Below are 19735 nucleotides of genomic sequence, written 5' to 3'. Positions count from 1 at the left end.
TTTAAATAGAACAGATTCTACACATTAATCCAGGCTCAAAGACAATGAAAGTGTATTTTAGTTAGTTTCACTTTCAACATAATAGCGCACCAAAATTAAGTTTTTTAAAATTGCTTTTTTTGCATTATGTATTCGCCTATCGAACGATTCCATTTCTAATAAGAGGCATGGGGTGATTACGGAAATAAACTTGCTTTAACGTAATATTATGTAGAACTAGTTTTGACTGTATTTTTTTTTTTTTTTTTTTTTTTTTTACGTTTTCACCTCAAACAAGGCACATTGTCACTTTGATGTAGGAGTCTACTATCAGGGACGTAAGCTACAGGGGTACTATGTGGAGAGTTTGGCAGCAAGATGTAGGTTCACGTTACACTTGAACTTCTGCATGTCAGTACAGTTGGGGAAGCAGGAATCCGGAAGGGAATTCCAAAGTCTAGCGGTTCTGGAGAAGAAACTATTGGAGTAGAAAGATCTTTTACATCTAGGAAGTTCTACTGTGTAGGGTTAGGGTTTAGCTGCTTATCGGATTTGTCGAGGGTATTTACCTCGTGGGGTCGTCGTGCTTGCAGTTCCTCAGAGTATTCACCATTAAAATAGTTGTAGAACAGGCAGAGGGATGCAACATTTCGTCGGTGGGACAGAGGCTGAAGCTTAGATGACAGTTCAGGACCTATTAGGTTGGCGTCTCTTTTTTTAACCTTGTCTAGGAGTGAGAGACTAGTAGAAGATGCACCAACCCAAATATGACAACAATACTCCATATATGAGCGAATGGTGGCCTTATAGAGATACAGGATACTTTCGGGTGTCAATAGCTTTCCAGCACGATAGAGAGAGCCGACCTTCTTCGCAGCGGTCCTGGCAATTCTCTCAATGTAATTGTTCCAACTTGTGTTTCCTGTGAACGTTAGACCGAGGAGTTTAAAAGAAGTACTTTCAGAAATTACTGAAAGCGTAACATACGGACTAACTAAGAAATGTGTGTGTGCGATGGACAATCGTGTAAGGTATATAAGCAGCGGTTAATCATAAAACGTCAACAGATGGATTTGATTATGGAGACAATTCCTTCTAGTGAACTTTCTTCCTTAGAATTGCACGCTTGTGGAACTGCCTTCCGTTTGCCTGCTTTCTCCGCTGACTATAATATGGTTGTCTTCAAGTCCAACGTAAACAAGTTCTTGATGAGCCGTCCACTTAAGTTAACAAATTTACCGAATGTCCATTACTGAGGATTACTATACTATTCAATTGACTACTGTACATTCTTTAACCCTTATCCCCGAGTGGCTTCTGGGCCTTGATAAGTGTTGATGCCTACGTAAAAAAACCCAAAAAAACTAGATTCACTCTTTCCGTTAGGCAAGCAATGTCAATACAGATACATTACGTGTAAGAAACCTTGTTTCCTCTTCACGTGTAGGTTGGAAAGGGAGGGGCGATGGATTCCAAACGTTAGAAGCTATAAAATTCACGGTACAATATTCACGACACTATATAAGCTTAGTAGTACAAAAGCTAAGTTACACATAAACTTTTGTGCTTAGTCCCTCAAAGGAATTCGTCGGGCTAGCTGTGAAAGTTGAAATTTTACCATCCTTCTTTTATAATTATATTTTTAATATTTTCTTATAAAAAGACATGGTAGAAATTATTTTGAAAAATTCTTCGGGTGGAATTGAATATAAACGTTTTATGTATCTCGCTTATAAGTATATTGAAGTGAAAAAGTAATATACATATCTCTGTTACTCTATCTCTCTCTCTCTCTATCTTTTATATATATATATATATATATATATATATATATATATATTTTTTTTTTTTTTTTTTTTTTTTTTTTTAGTCTAAACACTTGAAATTTTAGATATAGGTTTCTTGGACATGGATCTAACTTGGTTTAAGCCCAAAACAAATGTTAAGGCGTCATAATATGGGGCAAAGCTTTTTAAAAAATGACCTCTGCGGTCTCTACTAAATTACTCAGACAATTTCTGGTCTAAACAATTTTACATAAAGGGTATTCAGAGATAGGTCAAGCTTTTTAATCGGTTTGGGTCGAAAATTTGAGCTACAAATATATAAATGCATGTATGTTTGCATGTCTGCCTAAAACTTTCGACATAGGCGACGGATTTTCACAAGATCGTTTTGAAGCTCGATCCGTCAGACGACAAATACCGAAAAAATTGGCTAAAAACATTCATTTATTCACCCTCAACTGGGCACTTTTCTACAGGGAGGAGTTGCTTTTTTTTCGCCGATATTTTCGAAAGTGTAGCCTTAATTTAAACCTGTCACTTCCAGTTTTCCGTTGGTCGTAACAGCAAAACGCCACTTTTTTTTTCCACGTTCTTTTCCTCTTTCGCGTTACGGGTTCGAGCTTGCCTTACTACTACCATATTTTTTTGATCAACACACATCTTCAAACACCCGCGCAACCCCGGGTCCCCATGCTTAATTTCCATCGCTAATCGCGCAGATTGAATAGACGTATCTAAATAAATTCGTTCTTGTTTTCGAAAATAGTACTAAATGAACAGAAGTCAGGGTTGTTGAATTTTCAAGTGACGTCTTTCAAAAATAACCCCCCCCCAAAAAAAACTGTCACACTTAGTGGCAGCGACACTTATATCTGATATTGAAGGTCTTGTGATTAATACTTTCGCTTCATATACTTATTTCATGCTTACTTAAATATAATTTCTTGGCTTTTTACAAAGAAACTGCGACATTTGCAACATGTCAAATATTGTTAGTAAAAATAAAAATTAAAAAATACAGCAAAAATAACAGACGTAATCTGAAAAACCGCTCATTTCTAAAGAATTCGTAATTTGTCTTTGTTTCGAATCAATAGTCAGTTTTTGTTGGTTTTTCAATTGAAAAGTTGACATTCTTTTCTCTTTTGTTCAATTAAAAATAATTCCTTAATGAACAAATGTCATTCCATTTTAATTCTATAGATTTTCATGATGGTAAAATGGGAATTATAATTTGCTGTTTAAGCATTTCTTAATTTTCTTGAAAATAATTTTCTTCTGTCTTTTATTTTATAAAAATCTTTTCTCTTTTGACTTCACATGAAGAGATGGCAGCTAATTTTTAATCCCCAATTTGCAATAGAACGTACATCATAGCATTGCTCTTACGACTCTTTCTATTGACGGATTTGTTGTTAAAGTGTACGCTGGTCAAAAACAAATTAGAACTTTGTTATATTCCCTCTTCAATGATTGCACAAGTGATTGGATCTGGACTTGATGTGCTTAGGTTGATCACTATCTTTCGTAGCTGAAATTTTCTAAGAACGGATTGAACACAAAATGAGTCCGTGTACATTACCTATGACAGTCTTCATTTTTTTCTTCCTAATTAAACAGTGGACGCAGTTTCTTTTGGACTAAAAATAATGCTTTAAATATGTTAAAACACAAAACAACTAGAAAAGTAACTCATCTTGCGTTTAACATTTTCCTTGTATATTTTTCACACATTTTGTTTTGTTGGCCTTTGTAAAAACTTTCTAAGATTTAAAGAATTTACAGGATGAAAATAATTCCATAAAGTAAACGAATTAATTACTCCAAAGAGCTGATATGTCATAAAAATATTTAAACCAAAATTACATTCTGTTTATTATTAATCTACTTTAGGTTTTCATAACAGTTAAATTTGTTCCCCTATTTCATTGGCCATGATAGTTTTGTCGTACGATAAATAGAAAGTAAGTGGAAGTATAAAGATATAGAAATGGAGATGGAAAATAAGCTGAGATAAAGGGAGGTAACTTGTACGTGGTATCGATGGTTCCAGATATTTGAGTGTGTACGGTTTTAGGTGCTTTTGGTCCATGATTTGGAACGATGGAGTCAATAGAGCTTTGTCATTTAGCCTCGGCAAGAGACGACTTGGAAATATTTTGATTGCGTGTGAAATCGACCCCGGCTATTAATTATGTGTAATTTACTGTTTTCCTGATTTGTTGCTATTTATCCAATATTTCGGGTGTTGTACTCTCCGCTTTCTTCATACTAAATAGTTCTCAGCGAAAATATTACTTCCTGCCAGCTTCCATAGCTTGCCTATTACGTCCAGCTGGCAATATGCCTTGTGTGTGATGGAAAGGAGAAAAACCTTAATAACAGGACAGGAGCAAAATAGGTTTCAATTATTAAAACAGAACGACAAAAAATAGTTTAGTCTCTCTTGTCGATAGAAAAGGAGATAGGAGCTTTGTCTCTTTTTTTTCTGTTATCAGTATCGTAAATATGTAAATAAACGGATGGTTCTATTGAAGTACGATATAATCTGCCTTGCCAGTTGGTAAGGCACCGGACTTCAACCACTCAAATCCAACTTTCGAATCTTATGCCTTGTAATACGGGAAAGTCGACGATATATATATATATATATATATATAAGATTTTTAGTTTGATTCACCCTCAAACTGTGAATTATGGACAACCTTTCCTCTCTTTTCCCCTCTCTCTCTCTCTCTCATTCACTCTCTTATACACACACACACACGCGCGTCGGCCAATCTTTGTATACGCACAAATGCAAGAACAAATTCTTATATATGCATACACAAATTCTAATATACACACATACAAGCATTGTCTGTCAACTCGTAAAAACCCATAAAACCGTGGCGACGCTTGTCGCCGTTTAGGCTTAAAAGCTTTGAGCCGTGATCGAGCACAGAGGCTGGTTGGCACCAACATGAGTCGGCAGAGCATGTGAACTGGTGAGCACGATCCAATGAACCCCCTTGTACGAGATGAGATAGCCACGGCCGACAACACAGCCATTGAGTCGACGACCACCACCAATGGCGTTCCATTTCAAGAAGACAACATAGCAAAACCAAACACAATATGTGTGTACGTGCCGTGTTAAACCTACCAACGTTTCTATTAAAATGATAATACCAGCATCTACACGAGAGAGAGATATATATTCTTCTCCCTGGTTAATGTTCAGTCATTAATGCCGCTCTTAGTATGAATCTATTACATATTATGAACTAGACTCTTCAAACCCCAACATTTTTTTTAGTGTGTGTGTGTGTGTATATATATATATACAACATTTTTTTAGTGTGTGTGTGTGTGTATATATATATATATATATATATCTTTATGTAATTACAGTCATTTATTTACATAATGAATAAAAAAAATATATAATTTGCTCTCTTTGATTGAGCACTATCAACGACTCTTGTTAAAGTTCAATTATTCTTAATGTGTTGGATATCTTCCTTCCTAGAATGAGTATATATATATATATATATATATATATATATATATATATATATATATATAATCACACACACTAGTATGAAGACCCGACGTTGTTCTGGAATGAATGAGGATCAACAAATGTTTCACACTATTTTATTGTCATCGAAATCAGTAAAATTGCCCATTTTTAAATACTCCTTGCAATTAGTCCACTGCACATTGTAGTCTACATTGCACTGTAGAGAGCCTGTTGATTTTATAAAATAATTTTTATAAAATGGCTTGAAATATTTTAGAATACAAATATCAAATACCATAGTTAAATCGTGGTTTAAACACAAACGATTATTTCGAACGTGCCCATGTTATATCAAAGAGCCTGCTGTTGATTTTATATGCCGAACTTTTCTGCTTGTGTGGTAATAAAACTTCTCAAATCTACTTGTGATGTTAGGCCGTATCACCTGTTCTTTCTTTCATTGGATTTTCTCGATTATCGGTACTTATCGAAGACATTACAATACAAAACCTGAGAAAACTGCCAGATACATAAAGTACATTTGTGTGAAATTGCATAAAAATCGACTCAGCTGTTTAGGAGTCCATAGGGATGAACTAGCATACACAATTTTTTTTTTTAAATAATAGTGTGTGCATATATATATATTATTATTATGATGATTTTTGTATCTTTTGTTTAAGGTCAAATTATAGCATTAACTAACTTTTTGCTTACTAAGTAAATAAAAATTTTATTTAGTAAGTAAAAAGGGCCACACAAATATGCAGAGTATCTCCTATTAGCATGTATCTCCTTTGGAATTTTTCCTGCTCCTTAATTTCCAGATAGTATCACCATGCAATTTTTTCTCCTACTTTGTCCTGCTTTGTTCGCCCTGAACAAGACTTATAGCTACTTGGATGTAAACATCTCCTATTTGGGACCATACCTACAGGAGGACAATATAGAGTTGAGTAGCGAGATGTTTTAACATGCAAAAAAATTAAATGTAATATGAACAGTCAAGGAAGTGGGAAACAGGGAATTCCAAAGTCTAGCAATTCACGAAAATAACCTGTTAAAGTAAAAAGCATTTTAATGTTCGAGAATAGTATTGCCACATATGGGGAGGAGCTGCTCAGAGCTTCCTTTCCTGTGTTGACGGGCTTCAAAACCAGCTTCAAAATCTAGTAAGTGGTGTGTTTTCTCATCTTTGCAACCTCTCTCTCACAAAAGGGACATTGCGAATCCGTCGGTCTCATCGGTATTTTTATAGCCAGTGCTCGACTGAGCTTCAATCTATTCCACCTGTAAATATTCACTATAAACACTTGTCTAGCTACAACCACTGTCAATAATTCCATCCACTCTCTATCTATACATAAATCTAAACGCAAATTTCATTAAAGCTTATTTCCTAGAATTGCGTGCCTGTGAAACTCTTTACCGTGGACCTGCTTTTCAGCTAACTACAACATAGTTGTCTTTAAGTTCGATGTTATGAAGTATTGTCGAGTCGGCTCCTTAAATAATCAAATTCCCACAAGTAACGATCACTACGTTGTTATCTCATTGACCACTAATCCTTATCCTCGAGTGGCCTTCGGCACTTCATAAGTGGTGACTCCTTTCTAACAAAAAAAATTGCTCAACACTTACCAACGTTGACTCCTATAAATCTGACTCTATCACAGTAATTCCTGACGATTCAGTACCTTGTTTGGGTTGAACAAATGCATTTTTTTTTTTTGTAATAATTCAGCTTATCTATTTTTACATATTCGTGTTTCTGTCTTTATAGATATTCCTTAATTGGTAACTTAGAGGACAAGTTCACTGTCGACCCTGCCCATGGGACAATCTTGACCACAGCTGTTCTTGACCGCGAACAAAAAGATAGATACAATTTTGAAGTGGTCGCACAGGATGCTGGCTATACGTCGCGACGTACAAGTGTACCGGTGTCTATTATTGTCAAAGACAGAAATGACAATAAACCCCAGTTTAACCAAAAGTCATACAATAAAACAATTTACAGTCCTACTCGTAAAGGTAAGACATTCTTGACGTTTTTTTTTTCTTTTTCCATGTTAATATTTTCTTACAGGTTTCTCTGCGAAATGTTTATTGCTTATTCGGTTCCAGTTATAGTTTTATAGAACTTAAAATTTTAACGAATATAAACTATATATAAAATTACTAAAAAAAAAAAAAAATCCTTCGACAGTTCGTGTTAATATGCTTAGTGTTATAAAAATAACGAAGAATTAGTGTAGTCAAAGATGTAAGACAGGAAACGTCTCAAACTGGAAAGTTAAAAAGGAAAAATGCAACCGTACAAAGCGGCATAAAATGCAAAACAAAAGACTCTTTATAGAAATATATTGAGGGAAAGACGCTGTTTAACTTGCTATTTGCTTAGTTAATTTCCGTAAATACTATAAAGGATTTGTCTGCAAGGTTAGTTTTTCACTCGCTTTGTGTAACAGGATATATATATATATATATATATATATACTAGCATTTCATCCTGGCGTTGCCCGGGTGTTTGGAGGTGTATGTTGAGCAAGAAAAAAAGCGGTCAATTTTTGTTTTAACTTTGACTCCTATTATGACCACTTAACATTTATTGTTTTGGGCTCAAATCAAGTTATTGAGATCCATATCCAAAAAACCTATATCTAATATTTCAAGTGTTTAGACCCAAAATTGGTGGAGGAGTTTGGTAGAGTTCTCAAAGGTCAAATTGTTGAACTGTGACCCCTTAACAGCTAAATTTCTGGCCGAAAAACCGACCACAAAGACTTTTCAACAGATCAGTACCCTGTATATCAAATTTCGAGTCTGTAGACTTAAATTGACAGTTATTGCGTAGAGAAATGTACACACACGTTCACTTTTATATAATATATATATATATATATATATATATATATATATATATATATTACTCGTTATTATAGAGTACAAGAGATTTGAAAAACCATAGTAAATACGAGATTTATTATAAAAAATATTGAGTTCAACAAAAGAATACTTTAAATTGCCAAAGTAAAATTCTATATAATATCTAACCTTTTACATATAGATCAACGAACGACGAACATTATTTGTTATGTTTCTGCAACTTACTAATTATTACTTATAGGTGTATGTTCTTATATGTAAAAACAAATTTTCTTTCCCTAAAAGTTTGACCGCTATGCTAGATCAATGTATGGGCGTGTGGTATAGTAGTAATAGTAGTAGTAGTAGTAGTAGTAGTAGTATTAGTAGTAGAATAACATCATTCATTTTCGTGTGAATCAGATGATTTTTGTTGGAATTGGTTTTCCGGATATCTTACTAGTTAGAATGTTTTCCAGAAAGATAACTGCCACTTGCGGGAGGGACCAAGTGAGGTTGTCAACATCCTAAGTGAAAATGTTTGTGGAGATAAGTAGATTTGAACTTGCAATCTCCAAGCAGTCAGACAGTGGTGTTAACAACTCAGCCACCGTTAGTATCAATGTGAGTTGAAAAGCTAGTCTTTTTACGAGTTTTCTTTCTCTTATACGGGTTGTCACACTAAGCTCGAAAGTTTAATCTACTCTATTATTTATACGTATACCATTGATACTATAGTCTAGTTTTTCTTGGTCTCATTTTTTTTCTGTTTTACTCTTCAGTTTTTATTCAGCTGTTAGCTTCTTCTCGACACTCACTGAGTTATGCCTTCATTTAACGCATTTACAGACGATTTACTAAGCGGCATTGATGTAAATCTATATTAGATATCGATGAAAGTGATATATCTTCCAATGTCTTGGTGCAATATAGTCCCTAGGTGACTTCATTCGAAGAGAAAATTTTCTAGGAAATATCAATATTACAATGTCCGCATGTGTCTCACTCAAGCGAGACAATTTTAAGTGCTATTTTTTGTTTTTTGTTTTTTTGTTTTTTTTGCGAGAAGGTATCATCGTTCTCTTACGAGTAGCGCTTACTAGTCCCAAATAGTCACCCATATGGTACTAACCAAACTAAACCAGGCTTAACTTCAATGACCTAATGAAATCCAGTTTGTCAACGTGCTTATATTTTATTGATAGCCCCGTTGTAATTTGAACACGATACACTGAGCTAAGAGAAAATACTCCGCCTCATCCCATATCTAGCAAGCATTACCATAATTCATAATGACAATTAAACTTGATATGAGAAATATCATTTTAAGCTATTTCCAAACAAACCCTATCACCATGGAATTAGTGTTTGGGTCGTCATTAATGACCCTTATATTAAAAGTAACATTTCATTAGAGCAATTATAATTCCTATAATAGAATTTCTTTATTATTGGCGTCATTCATTTTAATAAAATTCTCTCTACCCGTAATTGAATTGTTACATCATTGCTGTAATTCTTTCGATTAATCTCACCACACGATGAAATAAATGATTCATTTCGTGGCCTGATGTTCATATTAGTTATTTATAAGCCGGCCTGGCGATGTTGGCAATTTTCATTCCTAATAAATCTCGTCTCCAGAGAACCCGGCCATTCATCTCTCATCGTTTTTTGTTTTTTTTAATTATTATCCGTGTCCATCTGTAGTTCTTATTATCCAATTCAATAGAGATTGTGACAATGTTTTGAGTCTACTAAGCTGCCAGACATGTGACGTTTCTCTCTACTAGACACAATACATCAAACAAAACAGCAAATATTAAGAACGCAGACGAGAAGAGATATTATTCGTAAACAGTAAATTTACTGTCAAAATATTTCACTACTTATTGTTACCCAACGGATTACGGGTACGTCTAATATGTTGTTTTAGGGAAAATGCAAATATTGGTTTCAATCCTCATTCGGTACAATTTACCATGAGAGAAAAATGGCTATAATTTGGGCCTTTATAATGGCTGGTTTTATTAAGCAAAAATGAGTTAAAATTGAGATGAATTTAACAGATTCCTCGAAAATTCTTCTATGTCTACAGACTTCCGGTCTGTACTATTCTAATAAAAGTTTGTTTTTTTTCTCAACAAAAAATGCCGTCGATTATTTGAAAGCTTGATTATAATAAGAGAGATGGGAAACACTTGTCTATTTACAACCACTATCAACAATATCTGTGCCTTAATCTAAACGCAAATTCCATAAAAAAAACTTACTCTCGAGTGACTTTCAGGCCTTGATAAGTGATTCTCCTTTGTAAGTAAAAGAACATACGCATGTAATTGTTTTCCTTTCAAGCTGGCGATTTCTAGGCTATAGCAATAAAACGATTGGTAACTATGTCTATAAAAGTGAAAGTGTGTGTCTTTGTGTGTACATTTTCCTACCAAATAACTCTGTCAATTTTTGGTCTACAGACTCGAGATTTGACATAAGGGGTATTGAGATTTGGGGAAAATCTTTTTAATCGGTTTTCGGCCAGAAATTTGGATGTTAAGGGGTCAAAGTTTAACGATTTGGCTGTTAAGAACTCTACCAAAAACTTGGTCTAAACACTTGAAATTTTAGATATAAGTTCCTTGGACATGGATCTAACTTTATGATTTGATTTGAGCCCAAAACAATAAATACTAGGGGGTTATAATTGGCAACAAAAATTTTAAAAAAAATTGATCTCTGCTGTCTATACCAAATTACTCAGCCAATTTTTGGTCTAAACACTTGAAATTTTATATAAAGTGTATTCAGACATAGGCCAAGCTTTTTAATTGGATTTTGCTGAAAATTTGGCTTCTAAGGGGTCAAAGTTCAAAAGATTTTGCCTTTGAAGTCTCTAGCAAACTACTAAGTTAATTTTCGGTCTAAACATTTGAAAATTTACATAAAGGGTATTTAGACATGTAACAAGCTTTATAATCAGTTTTGGGCAAAATTTTGGCTGCCAGGAGGTCAAAGTTTACAGAGTTGACCTTTGCAAACTCTACCAAACTCCTCCGACAATTTTGGGTCTAAACACTATAAATTGTAATGTAGGTTACTTGGATATGGGTCAAGCATTTTAATTTGGTTTGAACCCCAAATAATAAATTTTAAGGAGTCAAAATTGGGGCCAAAGTTTTTAAAAAATTCGAACTCTGCGGTCTCTACAAACTTTCCTCTATGGTAGTTTAGGAAGCCTATTATATAGAAAGGCAGTACGGTGCATATGCTCACTTAACATGTACATATGCACATAAAGTTAGGAGCAGTACATAGGACCTGAGCAAAACCGGGTTGAACTGCTAGTCATATATATATATATATATATATATATATATATATATATATATGAACGTGTGTGTGTGTGTGTCTATGTACATTTTTCCTACGCAATAACTCTGTCAATTTTTAGTCTACAGACTCGAAATTTGATATACAGGATACTGAAAATCTTTGTAATCGGTTTTCGACCAGAAATTGGCTGTTAAGGGATCAAAATTCAACGATTTGACCTTTGAGAACTCTACCAAATTCCTGCACCAATTTGGATCTGAACACTTGAAATTTTAGATATAGGTTCCTTGGACATGGATCTAACTTAATAAATTGATTTGAGCCCAAAACAATAAATGTTAATGGGTCATAATAAGGGTCAAAGTTTAAAAAAAAAATGACCGCTTTTTTTTTTTTTCAACATGCACCGCCAAACACTCGGGCAACGCCGGACTGAAATGCTAGAATTATATAAAAGTGGAAGACTGTGTTGCTTTTAATAACGTTTATTCAATAAATTGTAATAAAACGCGAAGTAGAGTATTACAATTTATCTAACCAACTAATTAAAGCTGAAATACTATTTATATTTTTTTCGCGGGCAATTAAATGTACCATAGAAAAGAACAAATATATTAGACTTTTTATTGTGATATCAATTTTCACACAGAAAAAGAAAATCATGTTTGATTGTTAAAATATATTGCAAGAATCATGTCCCCGTCATCAAAGAAAAATGACAGCGTAACGTTTTTTATGACTTCCCAACGGACTTACAATTTTTATGATTAAAATCACTTGGAGGTGGAAAAAAAACTGCTTACAAATTCTACCCAATTTACACCATTAACGATTACTATGCTAGCATCTTACATTCATTAACCCTTATCCTCGAGTGGCCTTCGGCTCTTGATAATTAGTGACTTACAAGTAATAAAACAAATACTAATGATTTTTTGTTCGTCTTCTAATTTTTATAGTATATTCCAATGAGGTATTTGAGATTTAAATAAAATATCCTTACAGTGGCGAATAAAATAAAGATTTAGATATATCTAAATCTTATATTACTAGATATAAAAAAACAAAGAGATTGATATGTTTCTAAAAAAAAAAATGAATGTGCAAACTTTCAACCATATAATGTCCTTTTTCAAGTGTTTTTTTTTTTTTTTTAATTTTTTTTCCATCAAAGATAAAAAATCTCAATGTCCGTGAGGTGTCAATTACGGATGGTCTGTCTATTTATTTTTTTGTGCAATACGTGGCTTACGTAATGCGGTTAAAGAAAATAATATTGGCATTTTTGAGACATAGTTTGGAATTTCAGTTATTATTAGACATTTAAGAAAGCTAAAAAACGGTATTCTTTTTTAAATAATCATTTAATTACGTTAAAGAAATGAATAGACAAACTTTGAACTATTCTCTATTTGTACCTTTTTTATTTTGGCCTAGTTCTTTAGTGTCAGTTTTGTTTTGGCCCAGTTCTTTAGTGTCAGTTTTGTTTTGGCCCAGTTCTTTAGTGTCAGTTTTGTTTTGGCCCAGTTCTTTAGTGTCAGTTTTGTTTTGGCCCAGTTCTTTAGTGTCAGTTTTGTTTTGGCCCAGTTCTTTAGTGTCAGTTTTGTTTGGGCCCAGTTCTTTAGTGTCAGTTTTGTTTTGGCCCTAAAATCTTGAGGCCTCATCTTCCTGGGCTAATACTTGATCTTTTTATGAGATAAATGAATACCCGCATTTTCATATAAGCTTCCTTACCTCTTAACCATTGAGTTACCAGATATTTACTTGCTGTCCATTTAAGTAAGATGTGACACAAGGTCAAAAAGTGAGAATGTCCAGCTAGAGCTCCTAAAAATGGAGCGCTCTAGACTAGCACAAATTGCCTGCACCCCCCTCCAGTAATGACGCCTCGGGCAACAAGCGATAAATTTGCTCCACCCAAAGGCCTGGGAGGGTGGGCCTCCGAGGAAATACACAGGTGGTGTAGGTGTATCAGAATTTTTGTAGGAATTTTTGACACCCCTAACACGAAACTGCGAATAAAATATAAAAATCTCGTAATTTCTCTGTTAAAAGTGGGTTATTTATTTTCTTTATGGATTATACTTCCAAAATAAACTATTACAGTTGTTTTAAAAGTAATAGAAATATTTTTTTAAACAGTAATGAATTTTCCGAACTCAATATTTTTCAATTTTTAAACTTTAAAAATCTATCAAAATTTTTCTATTGATTCTATTTTTACGATATTTTCAGGGTCAATGTGAAATTTTATGTTCTTTCCAATAAACCGAATATAATATTTTAGACAAACGTTTTTTTTTTTAATTCACGCCCCCCCCCCCATTTTCAAGTTTCTCTTAAAAAGTAAATAATTAATTTATGTTGAATAGTTTTATATATCACAAATTGAAGAGAAAAGGTCAATAAATAATATATTCAAATTTAAAACAAAAAAAACCGTTTTTTAGAAATTTACCTGTAAAGTCCGAAGTTTAAAACCTTTTTTTTTTTTTAAAAAACACATTGTTTTTTTTTTTTTGTTTTGTTTTTTTTTAATGAAACCTTTGTCCTTGCTCCTTTAATTGAAAAAAAAATTAGGGCTTGAATTACATTTTTCGAGGAGTTATAAGCTTGGAAAGATGGGGTGGAATTATTCACTATTTTCACGAAATTTCTGACACACCTACAGGTGGTGTACCTCCATCCGACAGGTAGCGAGACAGTTTATGACCTCACACCTGTCGGACTGATTATCAGGAGCGGATTCTTGACTGATATTTCTACCCAAGTCTCCAAGCAATCGAAACAACAAAGAGAATATGCATTTTCCTGGTTGTTCAATTGTTGTTTTATCTCGTGGTTTTTCTTGAACTGGAATCAGACTCTGTTAATGTCTGCATCGACAAGACGAGACTGATGAGTCGAATTCGGAAATTTGCACATCACTTTTCTATCGAATCCTGAATTTTTACAAGATTTAGAACAGAATCCAGATTTCGTCAGCCATGATCAGGTAGAAGTCTCAAGTAATTCGCAATTGTATTCTTAGTATCGCCTGCTCTGAAGATTGAATCTTCAACCTCCAAAAGAGTTTTTTAATTAGTATTTTATTCGCTACGCTACAATATGGTGCTTCAATTCTTTGGTTTTGCACGTTACTTGATGATGGTCTAGGGGTTGAAGACTAGGATGCAAAGGTGACCTTACAACTGATAAAAAAATATCTTTTAATCGTCAATAATTATCATTTCTTACACTGAAGGCTGCGTAAGCATAAAACTTAGTGTCTCTAAGTAAAAGTAAAAAATATTTACCATATATATATATATATATATATATATATATATATATATATATACACACCCTGACAATTGATTCAATATTAGAAGGTCGAAGGTTACATCAGCTGAAACGTTGTGAGAATAACACTCAAGATGAGAACGGTAGTCCGAATAATTCAAATGGCCAATCCTCATCTGAAAACCGCAGAAACATATGTTCAACATATTTGACAGCCGGACAACGCCGAAAAAAGTCATGTATTTACGGGTTAATCTCCCTTACACCTGAAGAGCATAAAATTAACGTTATTTTTACTTATGTCTACATTCTATTTTACTTCAACCCAACAATATGTGAACTTTTACCGTCGGTTGGATTCTACCCAAGAACACCGCGATTAACAACCGAACTATTAATGTTTGATGACTGATACGTATTTGAGTCGAATCCTACAACAGTTCATAACAACCAACGATTCAAGGCTGTTGAAATGATTCAACATTCACGTTGTCATCATGCATAGCGGTACATTCATGCTATAATCTTGTTTTCATTAGTAGTAAAACAAGGTGTTGGCAGTGATTGCTACTTATTTTCATCATTAAAATTATAATTATTTGTTAGAAAAGACCAAACACACGCATACACAACCTACGCGTGCATTAGTATGAAATAGGGGAACGGTATAAAGAGTTCTCACTTCGAATATAAAACTTATATCTATATTCATAAATTAGGCACATTTGTATGTTAATATATTTGTATATACAGGATTAACTCATAAACTAATCAAACGATCATTGTAAATTTTGGAACGGAGCTGCTAGGCGTAAGGGGGTGGAATGTGGAACATGTTTGGTTTGATTTAGTTTTATACAAATTGAATAAAAAGAACTTTATAAAACTTATATTTTTTTAGAAACTTTAACAATAGGTATAAGACATAAATAATTAAATATAATTTATTAAATTCACTCTGTGCATGTGTGTCTGTCTCCATTTTTTTTTTTTATAGTGCATCTCCTCAGAGACGCAAATTATTGCATTTTTCATGAATTCTCTTTTTGGGGAGTTTTTACCGATAAGAATAGTCGCTAAGGTGTCAAAATGTTTTAAAAATAAAATTTGCCAAGTGTAAGTAGATTAAACGTTTTATTTTTACTTAAGCGCAGATATATATTTATACGTTATAATCTTTATTTTTTAAAAATTTCTTATCCATCTGACGATAGCTGAAACGGTAGCGACTAAGGATGGAGTGCCAGATGTTTTGGTTTCGATTCTATTTTTTTTTTTTTTTTTTTTTTTTTCACTTTTGAAATCACTACTGGATACAATATAATCAATAAAGAATTGAATTTATAATGATGAATACGAAATCTGCATAAATTAAAATATCATTTAAGCGTATTTTGCGATCGGGCAACGTCGGGTGGGCAGTTAGTATTCTCTAATTTTAAGTTTATTTATATAATTTTGAAAGGTTTTAGGAGGCATAATATATATAATTTCCCATTTTAAATTTCAGATTTGCATTGAACGTGATCCAAAGTAATTACACGCTAATTAAGCATTTAAGGTTCTGATTTTTATATTAAGATTAATAATTGTTATTATTTGACCTGAGAAATGAGATAAGAATTCAATAAAATATGAAATTTATTTCCCCAAACTTTATCAGACTTTTAATGAAATAAAGTGTGGCTTTACCGGTTGACTTAAGAACGATCGAATTAAATCACGAAACGTAAGTGGATCAGTTCATTTACTTAAGCGGCATTGTACTCAACCACCCGAACGACGCCATTGCTTATATCAACGCAATTATTGTGTTCAGATTTTACACAAAATGTTTTCGTTTTTATTTGAGTCGTACAAATAAAAGTTTAGTTTCCGTCCTAATAATGTTTGATGAGTGCTTCAATTTCGACGTTTCAAATCAAATGTAAATAATGAATTGTTTCATTTGTATTTCACCTTTTCCTTATTCTTTCGATATCTAAACTTGTTTTTATTGTTTTAATTCAATCATCTTTTTTTTATTATTTTTATAGGAAGTCAGTTTTTTTATTATTGTTAGCTTTATTTTTTGTATTTTACTCTAGTGCTTCGTAATCGTATCGATTATGAGTGCAGAATTTAGGATCAATAAAATTGTCAATCGCTACAGCAATTAAACCAAAATTTTATATTAAAAAAAAAAATAACTAGCGGGATCCGTGGAAATTCCAAAATTGTCTTTCAACTGTTGTATGTTGCTTCCGTGTTTTAAAAAAAAAAATGTATGTTCTTTGAACGCCCGACGCAAACGATCACACCATTTTTCCTTTTTTTTTTTTTTTTTTTTTTTTTAACTCCAAATAAGACATATTGCCACTTAAACATAAGAGGCTGCTATTTGGAACCATATCTACAAGGGATTGTAAGGAGATGAGCTAAATATCTCTTCACATCACCTTTAAATTTCTGCTTGTTAGTATAATCAGGGAAGCAGGAAAGAGGGGTGGAATTTCAAAGTATAGCAGTCTGAGGAAAAACTCTGAGTAGACAGCTTTCTGGCATGTAGAGACCTTTACAGTGAATAGGTGTGTCGGGGGTATTATGTCGAGGGGGGGGGGTACAAGTGCGGTGAGCTCATATGATCACATTCCATTAACATACTTGTAAAGGAGTACAACGTTGCGGCGATGGGACAGAGGATTGGAGCTTGGTTGATAGTGCAGGACCTATTTGATTGGAGACCATTTTTCGGACACTGAAGCAGACTTTTCTGGTTCATATATTTTCCGAATATAACTGGTTATAGGGTTTATCTGCAAAACCCTTTTAGGATTTTGTAACATGTATTCCATTCTTTGGATGTCTGGCGCGAACGCAGATTTCACGATATTATTGTGCAATACTTGGACAGAAAAGATATTCCGCTTTGTTCCTATAACGAAGTCTAAGAAAATGTATCGAGTTTAATTTTCACGTTCGACACGCTAGCGGCACTAGATGAAATTTAAAAAATACTTTAATTTTCAGCGATCGCGCAATAAGGAGAGATAACGTAAAGTTTCCCGGTTAATGAAATTTTAGCTGAAAATACGCAGTAGCTCAAAATTGTATTTAAGATTAATATAATGCTGAAACTATTTGCGTTAAAATCAATTTAGTATTACGAAACGGGAAAACAAACACTTTAAATTAGTCAACACAGAACTCTTTCTTGCAAAATACAAGATGATTAGTTTTTAAGCTGATTAATTAAAATGTTTGAACGGAGAATGGTTACGACAACGCGAAAAGAAGCGAAGTTTTTAGTGAGTTATCAAATAAAATTAGGATTCTGGTTGTTATCGAATTTATTGAAATTGGATTCTGAAACATTAAGATGGGATTCTGTGATGCTTAAATTAGATAACAAAATATTAGAAACAACTTCTATTTGCTTCGCATTAACTATTCGCTGTTACAACTTTTAGCTTAGGAAACAGTAGGCTTGCATTTTATCAGGGGATACTGTGTTTCGGTTAAGTAAAAAGTTTGTTTTTGTTTAGTATTTCATACGTAATACTGAATTGATATTAACGCCAATACTTTAAGTATGTGATGATCTTTTAAAAATACAATTTTTGAGCAACCGTATATCGTCTTTGCAATAAAATGCCATGGATCGGTAAACCACGCGATTACCTATTTTTAAGGACATGAGTTTATATTTGCTATGAGTAATTAGCGAAACAAAATGAATATTTTCTGTTAGAAAATCGATTAAGGCTTGCTTTACTTTATATATAAGGTTAAAGGGCCCGAAGGAACCCGTATGTTAAAATTACATCCATGTTTTAAATGAAAAACTGAGTAGATTTTTTTTTTTTTTTTCGAACGAACATTTATTTTTCTGCAATAAAGATGGCCGCTGTAACGTTTTCTAATTTCAAACTAGCATGGCCGCTATCATTTCCTATAGGAATTTGCTCACTTTTAATACAGAAATTCTACTCTCAATTTGCCCTTGAAAATAGAAACAAAAAAATGGTTCGGCTAAGGTAGAGAATGATAGCAAATGACCTTGCAAAATATATTTCACTTCATGACATATTCGTATATTTGAATTCCAGCGTGCATTTCTATGGACACGTTTTCTAATGAAAATGCCTGCGTTTTTTGTTTTAGCTTCCTTTTATTGGGTAAAGATGTTTTACGCTTCTAGCCACGATTCAATATTGTCAGCTAAAGATAATTGAAAACGGGGACAATTTTATGGTCTTATTTTTCCTTGTTTATTTTTGTTTGTTTTTTAATTAAATTTTTAATCCTCCTGAGTATGGTTCGGCTTTGAATACACAACACTTGTTCCTTGTGGTTTTGCGACCCAATTATCATCTGTCAATCAACACCTCCTACTCCCATTCTATACTTATCATGCTCTTCCCTTTCTTTCTCTATCAAATGGCGCGTGTTAATCTCTCCCGCATTATTTTTTACCAACTTTAAAAAGGTATTACTGTGTTTGGTCTCCCACTATACCCAGTACTCTTTTGTCTATAGAAAGTGGCCGACTACTCTTGTGTCGCCTCTCCTCTCGCATCCGGTCTATTCCACTTTCTTCATTTAACAATCTCTATCGGTCATTTTTTCGGTTCCAAATTCTACTCCTTGTCCCCTGCATACTCTGAACTATTCCGAATAAGTACCTATAGATCAGCAACTGTAACGCAAGCAGTTCTGACGTCAAAAGAATACAGCCAAAACAGTTCCAAATAAAAAATGCGATTACATTTCAACAGATAACAAATTTTCAGAAAAAAGTTAAAGCTACATTCTTTGTATTACGTATTACTTATCAATATTTAAAAACAAGCCTCGTGTTTTTAAATGCAACTATTTTGCCTACCGCAGAAGGTTGCATAAGTTTTTGCAGGGATAAAGCATCTTATGAAAAGAGCCTCTACCTCGAAAAATAAAGAAAAAAGGAAACTTGAATTTTGAATGCTTTAGCTTCAGCCATGCTCTT

General features: G+C 33.4%; 1 protein-coding gene across 1 annotated transcript in view; it reads left to right on the top strand.

Moving 5' to 3' along the window:
• The window catches only part of LOC145260380 (cadherin-related tumor suppressor-like), a 736127-nt gene that overhangs the window by 664332 nt on the left and 52060 nt on the right, over positions 1–19735 (top strand). Inside the window, exon 9 of the mRNA XM_080118334.1 lies at positions 7055–7305. Coding sequence (XP_079974460.1) covers positions 7055–7305 — 251 coding nt within the window. The remainder of the gene's footprint in view (positions 1–7054; positions 7306–19735) is intronic.

The sequence above is a fragment of the Euprymna scolopes genome, chromosome 3, assembly GCF_053919585.1.
Source record: "Euprymna scolopes isolate OS-2025 chromosome 3, ASM5391958v1, whole genome shotgun sequence".
Classification (NCBI taxonomy): domain Eukaryota; kingdom Metazoa; phylum Mollusca; class Cephalopoda; order Sepiida; family Sepiolidae; genus Euprymna; species Euprymna scolopes.
Note: the sequence above shows the minus strand (reverse complement) of the source record. Positions and strands in the feature narration are given on the sequence as shown.